General features: G+C 39.2%; 1 protein-coding gene across 5 annotated transcripts in view; it reads right to left on the bottom strand.

Annotated features, from left to right (window-relative positions):
- The window catches only part of TCERG1 (transcription elongation regulator 1), a 34,971-nt gene that overhangs the window by 5,621 nt on the left and 12,320 nt on the right, over window positions 1-17,030 (bottom strand). For 2 of the 5 annotated variants that reach the window (XM_054217325.1, XM_054217328.1), the window contains exons 6-16: window positions 16,853-16,915; window positions 15,340-15,540; window positions 13,954-14,069; window positions 12,744-12,832; window positions 11,564-11,724; window positions 10,834-10,900; window positions 9,632-9,767; window positions 8,597-8,686; window positions 7,719-7,837; window positions 5,479-5,629; window positions 393-557 (exon numbers count right to left, since the gene is read on the bottom strand). In XM_054217325.1, coding sequence (XP_054073300.1) covers window positions 393-557; window positions 5,479-5,629; window positions 7,719-7,837; window positions 8,597-8,686; window positions 9,632-9,767; window positions 10,834-10,900; window positions 11,564-11,724; window positions 12,744-12,832; window positions 13,954-14,069; window positions 15,340-15,540; window positions 16,853-16,915 — 1,358 coding nt within the window. The remainder of the gene's footprint in view (window positions 1-392; window positions 558-5,478; window positions 5,630-7,718; window positions 7,838-8,596; window positions 8,687-9,631; window positions 9,768-10,833; window positions 10,901-11,563; window positions 11,725-12,743; window positions 12,833-13,953; window positions 14,070-15,339; window positions 15,541-16,852; window positions 16,916-17,030) is intronic. The other 3 variants (XM_054217327.1, XM_054217329.1, XM_054217326.1) reach the window with 2 other exon arrangements.

Below are 17,030 nucleotides of genomic sequence, written 5' to 3'. Positions count from 1 at the left end.
AGGGAAACTGCCCACCCTGGTAAGATGTGGTGTGATCAATGTGGTGTCTGTATTTTACATAGTTTTATGGCCATTTTTACAATCAATGTCTTTACAGGAGTCTCTGCCTCTCCTACTCCGCTGGATAAATTCTCCCCAGTACTGCGTGGGTGTACGCACACATGCATACGTGTACCATGCACATCTGCAGCAGCACCACTGCCAGGGATGGGAGTTCGACGCTTCAAGCGGTCATTCTGGGGTGCTTCTACAAATATTGATGGTATATAATTCTCCTTAGTATGGAACTAAAGTGCCTATTAGTTTATCTTCTAGTTAGTTACCTCGCACGTTAACAGCAATGTGACCAGCAGAACATCCAAAGTTACACTCCCTGAACATCACGAGCATACCTTAGCTATTTTCTCTATGTACTGCTTGAAAAGATCTTCCCTCTGTGAAGAGCTATCCACTGCTTTGTACCGCGGGTCAGTCTCTACTTTGTCCTTCACTTTGCTCCAGCGAGACTGACTGTCCAGGTGGTGATTAGCCAGCAGTTCAAAGAAGTCCATTTTGATCTGTTTTACAGATGGAAAGAGAAAAACAATACTTGAGAAAGATACTTTGATACCCAACAGTTTGCTCTTATGAAAAAAGGAGTCAACTTACCTCCAGAGGGAAGCATATTACTATTACATACCATTACAATTTAGAGAAATCACTAAAAATCTGGATTTAGACATAACCGCATCTAAAATTCACTTCCCCTTGGGACAATTTTGCAATAGCAGATATATTAAAGAGATCTGCTACATCTAAGATGAACTGTATTCTTTAAAGAATGATTAACCGATACAGTTTTTATTATTTTACTCCAATTTAAACTTCTTTTTTGAGCTTTTATATATATATACACACACATATATCTCTCAAAGTAACAAGTTACTGATTCTACATTATAGCATTTTGCATGTTGATACTAGAGAATCTATGCATTTTTAAACAGGGCTCTAGACAAATCAAGTTTTTACAGATTCATCCTCCAAGTGTACAATGAACAGAGGTAAATACTTGGATCTGCTGATAAAGAGCAGTGTCTTAAGATGGATCTAACCAATAAAGAATTATCCACATATGGTAGTTAAGTAAATTACATGTAAGATGGATATGCAGACATATGTAACAGTTTAAGGAAATGTTTCAGTCTACTTTTTCAATTGGAAATGGCATGTCAGCACTCTGTCCATAACAGCCATTGCACAGGGCTGGCAGAGGATCAATCATACTGGTTTTTTATCTCTAGACAACTAGCAACACGTTTTCATCCAGGCTCCCAGAACCAGCAGTTGTAACAGCAGCTACTGTGTCTTTATCACACCTCTTTTTTTTTCTGGGGTAGATGATCTCCCTGTTCCTGCTGCACTTTAGTTCCTAGGTATTTTCTCCTTTTTATTTCTACCACTTTATGCTTCAAAAGTCTGGTTTGGCATTTCAGCCTCCATCTCTCCGGAGAGGCGAGGGGCCAGGGAATGACCCTGGGGACGCCCCAGGCAAGGCGCAGCATGCTGCCTTCACAGCACCCCAACCCTGCTGGACACAGATAAAATCCGGCTTTATGGCACACCAATTAAAAAACCCCAAAACCTCAGAGAAGGGCTGGCCGTTCATTTTTTTATCTCCACTCCTCATCCCTTTATAAAAAAGAAAACCAGTTTCCTGGTTTGGCTGCAAAACACTGCGGTTCACAAGGGAAGCGATCAGATGGACAGATGCCAAACTCTGGCTTGCCAGAGAACTGTCTCATCCCGATGCTCTTAATTGTGTTTAGTTACAGAATGCAAGAATGAAATGAAGACCAGAACCAACATTCTGCAGCCTTGCCCATCGATAATTTTAGTTCCTCACAATATTAACACATAAACATAAGAGGCTTTATAGGCTTTTTTTCTTTACTATCTCAACAGAGAGATTACGGTAGTAAGCAGAGATTAGAAAACAACTGCTTAGTGACAGTGGGAAGTTGCTCTATGTCTAAAGCACTATCAATTTTTCTTAAAGTAGCTGAACAAAACGCTAAGCAAACCGTTTATTCATTGTAAAATTAAGAACGTTGTTTCAAAACATCTTAAAACATGCATGCAGTATCAAAAATATGAAGCTTTCTAAGCCATGGCATCAGAAATATTTGTTAAAAATCACACAATTCCCAGACGTTACTACAGAAGTCTATAAAGTAAGGGTATCTCCAAGTTTCTGCATAAATCCCATATGCACATAGACATATTCCACAGGATAAAAACTGCACACCCCCAACACCGCTGTCAGCCCCGTGGCACCAGCAGCAACACAAACCCAGGTCCAGGAGCACCACCATGATCTGCAGGGAGATGCTTCTGCAGGTGCCACCAGCAGAACCCCTGGCCCCCGTGGACACCGTGCACTCACCCCCACCCAGCTCCTGCCTGCTGTTGAGATAAAAACATCTCAGAAAGCAATAATCTTTTAAGATCACAGCTCTACCATGTTGCAAATTTAGTTTATCTATACACAGTAACTACCTCGACTAAGTAGAATGACACTCCTGAGGGATGGGATGCCATCCAGAAGGACCTGGGCAGGCCCGAAAAGTGGGTCCATGTGAACCTCATGAGGTTACAACCAGGCCAAGTGCAGGGTCCTGCCCCTGGGTCAAGGCAACCCCTGGTACCAGCACAGGCTGGGGATGGAGGGATGGAGAGCAGCCCTGCCGAAAAGGGCTTGGGGGTGCTGGGAAGAGGAAAAGCAGGCCATGAGCCGGCAGCGTGCACTGGCAGCCCAGAAACCCCCCACAGCCTGGGCTGCATCCCCAGCAGCGTGGGCAGCAGGGCGAGGGGGGGATTCTGCCCCTCTGCTCCGCTCTGGGGAGACCCCCCTGCAGTGCTGCCTCCAGCTCTGGGGCACCAACAGCAGAAGGACACGGAGCTGTTGCAGCGGGGCCAGAGAAGGCCCCGGAGATGCTGGGAGGGCTGGAGTCCCTCTGCTGTGAGGACAGGCTGAGAGAGTTGGGGGGGTTCAGCCTGGAGAAGAGAAGGCTCCGGGGAGACCTTGGAGCCCCTTCCAGTCCCTCAAGGGGCTCCAGGAAAGCTGGGGAGGGACTCTGGATCAGGGAGGGGAGCCATGGGACGAGGGGGAATAGTTTTAAACTGAAAGAGGGAAGATTTAGATGAGAGATTAGGAAGAAATTGTTTGCTGTGAGGGTGGTGAGCCCCTGGCCCAGGTTGCCCAGAGAAGCTGTGGCTGCCCCATCCCTGGAGGGGTTCAAGGCCAGGTTGGACGGGGCTTGGAGCAACCTGGTGTGGTGGGAGGTGTCCCTGCCCAGAGCAGGGGGTGGCACTGGATGGCCTTTAAAGGTCCCTTCCCACCCAAACCATTCTATGAATATTACATAAGAAAACTGTTAAGAGATCTTGAACCAGGAGAGATGACAGATGAGACAGCCGTCAGCACAGCGGGCTGCAGGATGTTTGCAGCTCTGTGTTTCAGTAAGTCTACGCCAGGTGGGACATCAGGCTCATCTGCTGGCACAGCTTATCTCGAAGAAATGGGATACTGCTGTGCTCTGGGACAGCATGTGAGCAGCTTGGTCAACATTACCAGCTCATAGTCCCTTCCCCAATATCCTCAAATCCAGAGGTCCTTCCTCATCTCTCACCTGAGAAGTGTTGGCATTGTTTCTACTCACTGAAGTCAGCCACATGAATAAAACTAACCATCTGAAAAGCTGGCTGCTCCATCACCATCCAATAAGCCATAACTCAACAAAGCAAAATCAAAACATAATATAATTTAAAACCCTTACGTTAAAGATTTCTGTAAAGTTGATCCTTCTTAAATAAAGATTTTGGACTTTTAAAACAGACTGAGAAAGCTTCAGGTTAAATGCCTTAAATTTTCTTTTATGTTTTAAGCACTTTCAAAATCAAAGGAAAATAAGACTGAAAATATTTCAGGTGTATTTAGAAGTCTTTTTTTTTTTTGGCAGTTAACACATTGCAGGTACAACTCTCATCACTTCACAAGGAAAAAAACTAAAAAAATGTAAAGTACCGGAACTGCGGGAGGCTAAAGTCACCACACAGAGATACCAATTCTTTCCTCACTAGGGAATCCCATAATATTTGCGTGTCAGTGATTGACAGCTGTCAGACTGAACTGATTGACAGGCCGCACAGCACATAACTGTAAAGTCTATCCACTTGTTATAAAACAGAATACATAAAATGGTTACAAAAGGCTTTTGGAGAAAAAAAAACATTATTTCAAAAGCAAACAAACACAATCTCTCTTCTTTTAACTTTTCAACTTTAGAACAATCATGCAACAACAAAACAAATATTTACTTTTTTTTTTAAAAGTCTTCAACTGCACTATTAAGCTGCAAGAATGCTTTAAAATTCCATATTCATAATCAAAATACAATTTGTAAATGTCTACATCAGTTCTCCTCTGAAAGCACAATCATTTATCAAAAGCTATCAGCAATGCCAACATTTGAAAAAAATCGAGTACAGAATCAAATTAGACCAGAGTAACTAGATTTAAAAAAATATGCAAAACTTACTGAATAACGAAATTGTCCCCAAATCTAACCTGTTATTCAGCATTTTCGCTTCTGCAAGCATTCTTAGTAGGTGAAATTTGCAATAACTTTATACTATAGAATAAATATTGCAGACTTTAAAATGTCAGAAATGATTAGGCTTTAGAGGTCATGTTCTCCATTCACACAACACACAGGGACATTTGAGTAAGCGGCTGCATATTTCGCTGATAATATTTGATGCCACCTCCATGGGAGCCCTCTTCCCCAGCGGGGAAAGCCTCCTCCCTCCTATTGACAGTACGGTCAAATGACATTTGGAATTCATTAATCTTTAATAGCTGACCTTTAATTCTAATAAGCAGCAATTTATACATAGGATATATTTACTGAAAGATTAAAAAGTCACTAAAGTGGTAGCTTTTAGATAGAAAGAGAAGATATGGAAGCTGTTTGAAATTTAAACGGAATGCCCTACAGAGACTTTCAAGTTCTTACTGCCTCCACTGAGAAAACAGAGGTAATGGCCAGTTCGGGGGTTTCCAGCCAAACAGGAGGACAAGAATCCTCTTCCTTTTAATGCTTCAGGATAATATAACTTTAAAAAAATAACATAAAAATCAGGCATTATTCCAGTTAAGAATATCATGTTACTTGCTTAGGTAAACAAAAAAAGTGTGATTATTTAAGTAAACTTGGCTTCACAAATAAATGTAAGTTCAATTCCGTACACTCTAACTTAAACCAGTTAGTTCAGAAAGAGGAAAGGGACATCCATGAAGGATTTACATCGTAAAACCTCTAGGGAAAGAGAAGGACCGTGTCTCAGAGAAGGCTCACTGGACACCACACACTGGCTTTGTCCCATCTCACTCGGGCTCACACCATTCACGCTGCTGGAACTAAAAAAGTCTCCTTACCTTCTCACCTCTGGTCTTCGAATCTTCTTTTTCTTTCTTTCTTGCCGCTGTGATAAACTCATTAAACAAGGCCTCTCGATCTTTCATCTTTTCAATTGCCTTGAACCTCGAGTCTTTAGCATGCTTGGCTGCAAATTCACTAAAAGTAGTTCTGCAACAAAATGGCAAGTGAACTCATTTGGCAGAGCCGTCTTTGCTGGGAAGCAGGTTCAGCAGAGAAATACTTCTGCTAGAATACATGCCAGAGCACAATTTAAAAAAAAAAAAAAAAAAAGGCAACATCCTATGGTCTCACTAGAGAGATGCTTGATCAATGAACTATATAGAAAGGAGTCAAGTTTAGGCACACACATGAAAGGTACTGTTAGAGACTTACAGGGGTTTTGGTTGGTTGGTTGGATACAGCTACCTGCAGAAAGTGCAGGTGTAGGAAGAGAGATTACAATGCAACCAAGAAGAAGAAATAAAAAAAACCTCAGATGTCTACAAAAATCTTCTTTTTTTGTGGGTTAGCAGTTCAGCCACCAGTCTGTCCAGGTATTTCACAGCTGTGAAACTGAAAATTTTACGTGCATTCACTTGCAGCCAAACCATGCTAAGAGTTCACCAAGAAAATCATCTTTTGGTATTAGTCACAATAGAACACTGGCTGAATCGGTTTTTCCTTCTACTGTGAACACTGTATAGCCTAATCTTAAACCACACGGAGTTGAAAATATTTAAACACTATGGGCAGACGCAGCAATACTGGGCTTTCAACCCATGATCCCCATAGCACTTCCCTGACCATTCTCTCACCTCCAGGGCCAGATTCCAATCTGTGCAGTAGATATAGTACTGCCACTTACCTCGAAAAAAACCACTACTGTGCTTTTTCCAAGCTCTGATGCAAATCTGGCCCCAAGAATACGTGAGACACTTATAATCATACGAATGTTTTCATCACAGCATGGAAATAATTAGACTTGGAAAATCCAGCCTACTGTTGCTGTAGGGTAAATTGAAACAAGAAGAGAATTTGGTAGCTTATTCAAAGAGATCAGAAAGTGAATGTACAGCTATATTGAAGAACAAGAGCTGTTTAAGAGAAGTGGAACACAAACTCTTGAGCATGTTGGACTGAGATAGATGATAAAAAACCAGTCTGGCACTCACAGAAGTACAGCAATATCTTTAGACAAACACTGAAACCAGAAGACAAAGCATAAGATTAAACAAGACAGTATTTCAGCTGGAACTCTCTTTCCCACCCCAACCCATAACCAGATAAGAGTCAGTCCCAATACGACACATCGGAGATATCTTGGAAGCTGAGGATACTCAAGCCAACAAAATAATCCATGTTAGTCTCTGAATTATATGTTAAGCTTATTACTGATGAACTTTTTCTTAAACCATTTCCATGCCTCCGTTCTTCCCAGCCTACTCCCGTCAAAACTGACACCCTTATTAAATGAGCAGGCAGGTGTTTTAAACAAGAGTTATTAATCAGATTTGAAGTAATTTAAAAGTTAACATAACACTGGCTTCCACCAGATTTCCAAAACAGGTCACTGAAAAAAAATTAAGCTGAAATGAAACAAATGAGTTGTTATTTCACTGTAAAAGAATTAATCCCAGATAAGCCGAGAGGTGCTGAAAGAGAACGCTTTAGAGCTCATCTGGTGACATAAGCACATATTTCATGAACTCTATGTGAGAAAGCTGTGAAACAAACAATTCTAGCAATAAAATCTTGAATGTCAGTACATTCACTGTCATCGCCTCGCTGTTATCACTGCGAGTAGGTCTTGATGTGAGGGGTATGTAGTAATTTCTATACTAAAGCAACCAGAACATTCTATCATATTGCTATTAACATACATTGTAACAGAAAAACATCCCTTCAGCCCCCTCCAAACTGAAGAAACCTCCCCAGTACTTCTCAGAGACGACTAATATTCTTAAGAAGAAATAGGGTTATTAAAGAAAACTCGTGGTGGATCGTGAGGCCTTTCTCCCAATCCCAACAGCATGCTGGGGATATCTTCAAAATGACTTAAAATATGTAAATCATTATAAATCCCAAGTTCTATTATTCCACAGGTTAGGTAAATACAAGCAGGCAAAATAAGATTTCAACAATATCCAATCATTTTTCTCCTCTTTGCCCATTTTGAAAGAAGTGAATCTACCCAAAACCACCCAACATACTTGGTTCTAACAGAGCTTATGCACACGAACGAGAAAGAAGCTCCTACCTTGGATTAATCTTTGCTTCTTCCATCATTTTCTTGAAATCCTCCTTGGCCTGCATTATTTTGTTTTTCTTCTCCTTGCGCTCTTCTTCTGCTCGAGTTTTCACATACTGATCAAATACCTACAGGAACACCAGTCACCAACATAAAACATACAAACCTGAAGCCATGTAAGCTCTAGGCGAGAGGAAGGAAAACTTCAATTTCTTTCCTTTTCTCCTGTTTCCTCTCCTCTCGCCACAGAGCCAGCACAGACGAGGCAGAAAGAAGGGCTAGGGACTCTTTGTATTTGAATATGCAAATTACTCCAATCTGCTGAACATGTAGCGTACTGTATCTAAACACGTAATCTGAGACCTGGGAAGAAGTTTCTTACAAATCCACGTTATGGTAACATTTTCTGGGTCATAAGTTTAAGACAGGAGCAACCTCCTGTATTCTTGAATATTTCTATTTCCCTACATCCATTTGAAGAAAAGCTTCTGGAGTGAGAACTTGCTTAAAAATGAAAAGACACTTTAGTTTTTCCCCAACCACTTTTTTTTTTTTAAATAAATAGATAGATTATTCATTATGACAATATTTTGAAGACACACTGATGATTCTCACCATTTCATTCAGGTTTTGGGAGCTCTCTGTACGCATACAACTTTCACTGTGTTAAAGTATTAGATCTTCCAACCACAGGAAAAATAAAACTATCAACTCACTTCTGTTCTTGCTGCTGCCTTGTTTCCAGACAAACCCATATCATATCAAAAATCCCTTGCAATACTGATTAGTCTGGAAGGTGAGCAGGAACAAAAACAGTGGACTGAGGATTTAGATAAAGGCCAAAGTAGCCGTGTCTGGATGGGATGTGAATTTGACTTCTCTTTTACCTGTTTTCTTTCTTTCGGGTTGAGAAGTAAGTAACGAGGATCAAAAACTATCTTGTGTAGCTCTTTCTCCCATGTTGAAAAAGCAGAGACCTTTAATTAAAAAAAAAGTCAGATTTTAACTAATGGTTAAGTTTCCTCAAATATACAGAAGTTGTACGGCTTTGCTTGAAAACTACAGGACATCTGATGAAAAGAGGGAAACAAACTCATCCTAATGTTTTCATCATGGACGCTGACAGCTAGTTTCAACACGAACTGGATGAAAACTACTAAATAATAACACACACTTAATTACTACTACTGTGTGACATTAAAGTACATCAGAAGAAAGCCTTGAGATTCTATGTTCTCATGTCCCGCGCCTGCTCTATGGCTTTTCGAAGTGTTGTGGGCGTAAACAGTTCTGCTACAGAAGAGACTTAAACACGTCCCAGCTCATCTTAAATAAGCTTTATTAAAAATATCCCATAAAATCCAGATATTGAAACTAAATGAAAGTTGCATAGGCAGCTGGAACTACTTCAATTTTTTTTTTAAAGTTACTATATAAATTTATATTCTAATAGCCTAATTTATCTATCAAAACTGATTGGTAACAAGCAGATTTCAAATTTAGTTAACTAAAACCAAAAAGTCTTCCATTTAAGGATAAGAGTGTACAGACTACAGCGGAACTTACTGCTTTCCTCATGTAGGAACATTTCCAAAAACACTAAGGATGTGTCCAGTTTGTGTGCTCTACTTAATTTTCAGGGGCAGCTTTCAATTAGGAAATTACTTAACTTGGAAAAAAGTTTAAAAAAAATCTGGCTTGATACTGTTTAATTTCAGTTACTTAGAAATCAAAATTTTGCTATAATTGTAACTTTCTTTGAAATATGGAGTCTTGTATGAAATGCAACTGTTACTCAGAGCAAGGATGAGATTGTTTTCCTTACATAAAGCCCCACAGTTCCTGAATTCGCTAAGGATTGAGACCTCTGCCTGAACCTCCCCTCCCTCTCTCCCCTTCTCACACACACACTGATTTCTGACCCCTCTTTCTAGAAGCATGTCCTTGAACTGCTTCATCCGAGCCTCCAGAGGCACAATGGCTCTCTCTCGAGCAGCTTTAATTTCAGCTTCCATAGCAGCCTCCTTCTCCGAATCGATATCTTTGTTATCATCTTTCCTGAAAAAAATTAAACATACAGCGTAACTTGAGCAGTAATACGTCAACCCTGTAGGTTACAAGTTGAACTGCACCAGGACAGAATGGATATAACAACTGATTACTTCAGAAGCATAGGCTCAGAAATCATGAAAGCTGTTCTTTGAGACCGGGATACGAATGCTTTCAGGAACCGAGGTATTCTCAGTAACATCAGTGCCAACAAGCGACTCTGAGAAGTTCGCAGATTCTGGTTGTATGCAATGGTCTCGCCAGATGGGCGATAGATTTTACATCAACTTCACTAATTTTTCTTACCTCCTCTTCAAGACCATGAGGCCCTGTGAAAAGACTACGGCTAAGGCAGTTAGTTCAAACTGAGAATACCTTACGAACACTACAGCAGAAAGTGCTGTAATGCAAGGGATACATTCACCCATCCACCAAAGCATTTCTGGAAAAGAGTGTGCCGTTTGTTTTATGTTTACTAAGAGGAAATATGCTTCATCCCAAACAAACTGAAAGCGCTAATTGTTAACAGCTTTATGATCATCCCTCAGAGTACACAATAACAAATAAAATGGTAGAACCACTTTTAAAACAGTGTGTGTACATAGAGTGAAGTGCCATATATCGCTTCCAATAGGCAAAACAGACCAAAACAAAAATCTTATACCTTTAAAATAGAGGGGAAACAGTAATTGCTATGAAAATGTAGACGACTGGATTTTTTGGCAACAAAATCTTGTGTACAGAAATTAACAAGCTAGATAAATAGTTTGCTTCTGCTGATTATTTAAGATAAACTGCACTCAAAATACCCCTTGGATTCACCAACTTGTACCATTTACTTCCATCATTTCCAAAGGAGATGCTGTTTCCTCTATACATGAATTACAGCTACCTCCGAGAAATATCAAATGCTTGAGCTGTTAAGGTAAAATAGCAGAAAGTTGACGATTGTGTTCACCAGTCCTACCCGTTACTGTTCTGCTCTGCTGAATGCAACAGGGTAGACACTGCTCAGCTGAAAAACTTTGGTTATTTTATCTACACAGAGCACTTAGTATTGAAAAGGCAAACTTACTTGCGCTTTTTAATTTTAATAGGCTCATCTTCATTTGCTTCCTCTGTAGATTCATGCTCTTCTCTAACTGTAAGAGAATTCAATAATGCTTTAGATTTTATATTTATGAAAGCTTTGTAATTTACAAATGAAGCCTTGTGCAAAGCCAGGCCAGTGTGAGCAGCAACAATGTATTCTGACAAAGGAAAATACACCGTTTTCGGTCACTTTCAGAATAACAGCACTGGAATTTGGTGGCAGGACTAACAGATTGGTGGCCAACTTTGGATTTAAAATGACAAACACTGACCTCTTATTTCCAGTGAGAAAAACTCAGGCTAAACAGTCTAATGAAGCACATTTGGATCTCCTGGTTACCTACTTGCACTTTGCTCTCCTCTGACTACATTATGATTGATCTTTCCGGGCCCCCAAATTCCTCTTGCTTATAAAACAAACACAGTCCCTTTCTTTAGTCAGTAAAAACTGTGGGGGTTCTTTTTGGCATTTTGAGAAAAAAAAAAGAAAACAACTATCTTAGTATCTACTTTCTTCAACAGACTGTTTTTTTCCAAAGACTCTAGAAATCTGCGTTTCCACCAGCCTTCTTAAATTCCAAAGCTATATACATTTTTCAATATGTCCTTACATTTCTCTCACTTATTTAGACATTACTAGTTTTGGAAATCAACACAAAATAACTGATAAATTATATTCAAACTTCTTCAGAAGGCAATAAGTTTACTCTTACTAAGTTTTTTTCCTTCTTCCATTCCTTTTTTGTGAGGAGGTTCTTGAATAATTTTGTCCACATCAGCCCTTCCAATTAGGTCATCTGGTCGGTCCCACATAGACAGACGAGTGGTAGGGTTATAGAAGAACACGCGCTCGTCACCCGTCCACACCACACACCTAGGAATGACAGACAGACAGAAAGTCTTGGATTATCTTTGGCTTATTCATTCTGTACAGCTGGTACCATACCCAGAGAACGAAGCAAGCACAATGGTCACAGACAGACGCAGGTTACACTTACTGCGCAACCACCAGACATTCCTACTGTCCAAACGGGACACTGAACTATTGCTTTTCTCTGCCAGCAGATTTGAAATGCAATTTTAAAATTGATTTTTATCAGGAGCTGCAGCATACTCAGTTCTTCTCTAGAAAAATGTTTTAGACAGCTGCATCAGATTTTGGGATAAAACGTACCTCATCTCTTCCATGCCCCGCAAAATATGAGAAAAAGCAATGATCTTGCCAGAATTTTATAAGTGACGGGATGAAAGAACTGCAGAGATAATTTGAAGGGAGACAGTTTTAAATATCAAACATTAATGAAAAAGCATCCATGGCTAAATTTTAAAAATTAAAACAACATCCCTTTCCCATCAGTAAGATTTTTACCTTGGTCATCCAAACACACAAAGATGATGTATGTCTATTACAGCAAGAGTAACCCCATTGTGACGTTATACGCCCACGCACACACTGATGAGTATCTACGCCAAGTAAAAAATTAAAAAAAAAAAAATTGCTTTGGCCAGCAGCCAGTTTATTCCCCAAGGCATAAGGGCAAAAGAAGTCCAAGATTATTTTTTTTTTTTTGCCAGTATTTCATACCAGATCAGGAGGGATCAGTGGCAGATGAAGGGGGCTGGGATATGAAATCTCTACTGCTAACGTAGCTGGTGGGACTGGAGTCGGCATGTGGCAGGAAGGCTGCACACCCACCACTGAACATCCTGATGTCGGCACGGTACGAGCAGCCTTGGCTGGCGGAGTCCAAGGTTATTTGGGACAGAAGCACACCAAGAACAGACTCTTCACACACTACTACTTGTTCTAACTCCCCTGCAGCCTTCCCAGTGGCTATGGCACAGCCTGCGTCAGTCCCATTGGTAGCAGCCCCGGGGCAAACCGCTACCTACCATGGGGTTCCGGGGATAGGAGTGGTTGCAACTGGCTTGGCCTTCTGAGCTGCTTTTTCCTCTTCAGTCATTTCCTCCTCTTTTGGCTCCTCGAGGAAAAAATAGGATTCAGGCAACGACAGACGGCTAATTATTTATTATAAAGTAACTAACTTATTTTAAACAAGCAAATGTAGTTTGAAACAATGCAAACAAACAGCTCACAATTGCACTTCATCCATGCGTAAAACAGAAGCATTGGCATTTCAAAAGTAACTGCTACTCAAAAGTCTCACTTCAGAAAACCTCTAAGCATTTACTTAATTTTTGACTTCAATGAAACCTTATTTAAATGCCTTCCTAGATCTGCATGAATCCTCGAATCAAGGCCTGAATACAGGGGTAAAGGTTTCTCACAAAGAAGTTTTGATTTATTCTTAAAATTAAATTCCTTGAAAAATGAGACATGGAGTATGAAACAGTCAAAAATCTGCAATAACCTTTGTAGCATAAATAAGCAAACTAGCAGCTACCTCAAAAGTAAACTGGTAATAAAAACCAGCAACTGAATTCTGTGCTTTTGCTTACTGAGCTATGTTGAAGTTCACAAAAATCAGAATAAAAGCTCTAATTTTTATTCAAACACCTTAGCATCTTCAAGAACTATACTTCCTCAGCATGACAAAATGCCTTACAAGAAAAAAAGTTAATTTTGTTTACTGCAGTGTAAATACCACAGTCATTTTCTAGGACATGTGTTCCTAACAGGCTAAACTTATCAGTTATAGCACATGGAGAATGTGCAAGCTTTGTTTCAAAACTGTTCAAAATAAAGAAGTAAAGAAATAGAAAATAAGCTATTAATTTAAAGATTTCAAACATTCAGGACAAGTTTCATTTTTCTGAACACCTTAAAACTGGCGAGAGAATATCATGTCTATGTAATTAGCTAACTTTTTTCCATGTCCTTACTAATTTCTTAACTCACATACTCTGTACATTTTTCTTTTAAATATCCTTTTTTCCTTATGTAAAAAAAATTAATTTAAAAAAGGGGAAAAAATAAGCTATGAGCCCAAAAAGGCAGGCTTTCAAAATCCCCCCAGGAATTTCCGAACTCAAAGTACTAACCATGTCTCCCGTCAATCTGCCTGGCTACAGATGCAGCCACACCTGTAGGATGTAGGACTCAAAATGGCGATACTGATTATTTGGTTGCAACGTCTTTTACCTCCTTTATAAGTTCTTTTATAGGTTCTTCTTTTGGCTCTTCTTCTTCTGTCTCCATTGGTAAAGGCTCCTCTGTAGGTTCTTTAATTGGCTCTTTAATCTTCTCTTCCATTTTTTCTAAATAAAGATAGAACTTTCCTTAGTATTATTAAGAAGCCATTATAGAACCACAACAAATTTATTTTTATCAGTACGATTTTCCAAGCGCAACAACAAAACAAAACTTATTTTTAACGTATTTTCACCACTTTCTGTCCTTCCTGGGCTTTACAGTGTCTGCTTATAAAGATGTGATTAATTCCTGGACCAAGATCTACCCGGGAGTAGAAAATGAAATATTGTAAGGCAGCCTATTATATTAAAAAGCTAATTAAATGTACGAACAGAAACAGACGAAACACCAATAAAAATATCAACCAACAGTGCAATACTGAAGACAACTTTCAGACTTGAAATGCTGTTGACAAAAAAATAAAAATCAGAGAAAATGCATGCAGAATCATCTGAGGATTGGTCTGCACCCATTTAAAAAAAAAATTATGAAATGTACAATCTTTGCTCAGCAAAACCAATATTTGCTGTCTTAAATGTTTTCACCACAGTAAAAAGACCTGTTATTTAAAGCTGAATTATTAGAAAGATGAGTATTAAACTAACTAACTGTGTAAGTGTTCCGAATTTCTCTAAACAGATTTCTTGTAACTGAAAAATTCAACAGACAGTAAAAGGAAGAACTCTTTGGGTCCAACTGGATTTGTTTTCCTAAAAGATTTTATAAACTGAATAAAAGCCATGGGATGTTTGCCCCTTCTTTCTTATTTACAATAAAAGAACAATTTCTCTTCAATATAACACCACCCATGGATAGAACGCGGGTTCAATTAAACACAAGTCACAGACTAGTATATGACTTAGAGCTGCGGACAGGGGCAGGTAATTTATTTTGTCCTCATATTCCACATCTGCTTATATACTTAGTTTTTGAAGATCTGAAATTCAGCATTTCAATATCTTCATTCTTTCCTGGTATTCAGTCTTTAGGGTAACTGAATTTCCCCTCACTTTCTATCTTTCTGCAATCGGGATCTTCTCAAACACCCGAGTACGTAAAGTTCTTATTTTCTAGTGGAGTGGAAACACGTTTAACTCAAGCGTCACAGGACTCTGAAGCAACTCTAGAACAAAGTACTCTTCCAGTACAGCGGGAAACAAAGAAACGATAACTTTCCAACTCAAATGGATACTCATCATCAGGATTTCAGAATATTCTTAAGGGAGATAAGGGATTAGAAATATTCTCGTTCGCATTTTCAAGCCCAACCATTAATCGTCTAAGCAAAGTTTTTAATGCAGCAAATGCAGCTGTATTAAAAAAAGAAAAAAGTACCTTTTTCTTTCAGTTCTTGGGGTTTTTCCCACGTTGACTCCAAAGTCCTATTGTTATAATAGTAAGTCTTTCCATCAGCCGTTTTGTACTCGGTCCACTCGGAGACTGCGGTTGCTCCGGCCAAGGTAGCGGGTGACGCGGCAATAGCAACCTGGGGGTGGATCATGGGCACGATGGGGGGGGCCATGCCTGGCAGGACACCTGGACAGAGAAGGGGGAAAAGGCAAAAGAAAAAAAGTAGAGGAAAGAAAACAGTAAGTGACAATGAACTACCTAAGAACCAAACCCTACTGCTTTACTGACTTCATTTACAAATAATCAACCTATAGAAATAAATACAAAGACTGTTTTCAAAAATTAAGTTGTAAAGTGATACACTGTTACTAGCTTTCCTTCCTGTGTTTTACAATCGTATTACAATGCCGTATTCCCAGGCAAATTAGAAAGTTTTTTATTTTAAATAATGTGCAATTCCGCACAGCGCAAAGCTTGTTAGTTTTCAGACATTTGCTTTAATATTTCAAAATGAAGTGCTCTATTTATTAAAAAAAAAAAATATTTATTGGATCTCTGTAGCAAATAATTATTTTTAAAAAACCCTACTCCACTGTTTAATTATGCTGTCATTTTAAAAGATAATGCTATTGCTCTTGAAAAAAAGACGACAGTGGCTTGAATCTGAGCCATATAATACAGAGCAGAACTCTGATAAATCTTAAATCCTGACTTAAAAAAAGTTAACATTAATTCTGAGCCTTGGATAAACACCGATGAGAATGAAACTATTTCAGATTTTGTTTAGTACTGTGGACCGATTGGAAAAAAACCATTTTATTCAAGTCCTAAAGAAAATGGCAAGTAAAAATCCAAAGATAAGAAAGCCAGAATGCCACATTATCCTATTACTCTACTCATCCCAACAAAATGGATATACTGAACATATTTTGAATGACAAGTTCTAGAAAAACAAATTGGATAGGACTAGAACTACAAGATCATAATTTTGAGCCTTTAGCGTTATACGGTAAAGTCTATCTTTTTAACTAATGGAAAAGCACACATTACACATTGCCATAAAATATTCTCAGTAAGTGACTTTTCTTAAATGCACAATTTGAGAAATGAAAGTTTATACTAAGACGCACATACACGCACACCAACATGCGAGCACAATCATGTCACTATACATGTGGAAGTAGGAAAAACAAAAATCCACACACAAGAAACTAATAACTAAGAGGTATGGGCATGAAGAGAGTCACAGTTATTACAGAACTCAATGATTACAGAAAACTCTACTGGATTTTTTTGTATAAAATAAGCTAACACTAACAGTTATTTGGGAAAGTTATTTCCTGGCCAAATATGATATTTGCATTTATACTGGTTTTGAAAAGAAAGTATAGATATTCATTCAATTGGGGAAGCAAATAAATAAATAAAAGATAAACAACAACATTCACTACCATGCCAACTTACAGACAAAACGAACTAAGATGGTTTTGAAAATTACCGGTCTTGGTGGTAGCGACTGTCTTTACATACGGGCAGCTGACTATTTGCATCATTGCTACACCTGCAAAAGGGACAAGCAAGCACGTTGGAAAGCTGCCATTGTACGTCAGCTACCACTGGGAGTGGGGACGCTACGGGTTCCTGCTGCAATTTGGATGCCATTTTCAGCCGGCCGA

The sequence above is a fragment of the Rissa tridactyla genome, chromosome 11 (assembly GCF_028500815.1).
Source record: "Rissa tridactyla isolate bRisTri1 chromosome 11, bRisTri1.patW.cur.20221130, whole genome shotgun sequence".
NCBI classification, from domain to species: Eukaryota; Metazoa; Chordata; class Aves; order Charadriiformes; family Laridae; genus Rissa; species Rissa tridactyla.
Note: the sequence above shows the minus strand (reverse complement) of the source record. Positions and strands in the feature narration are given on the sequence as shown.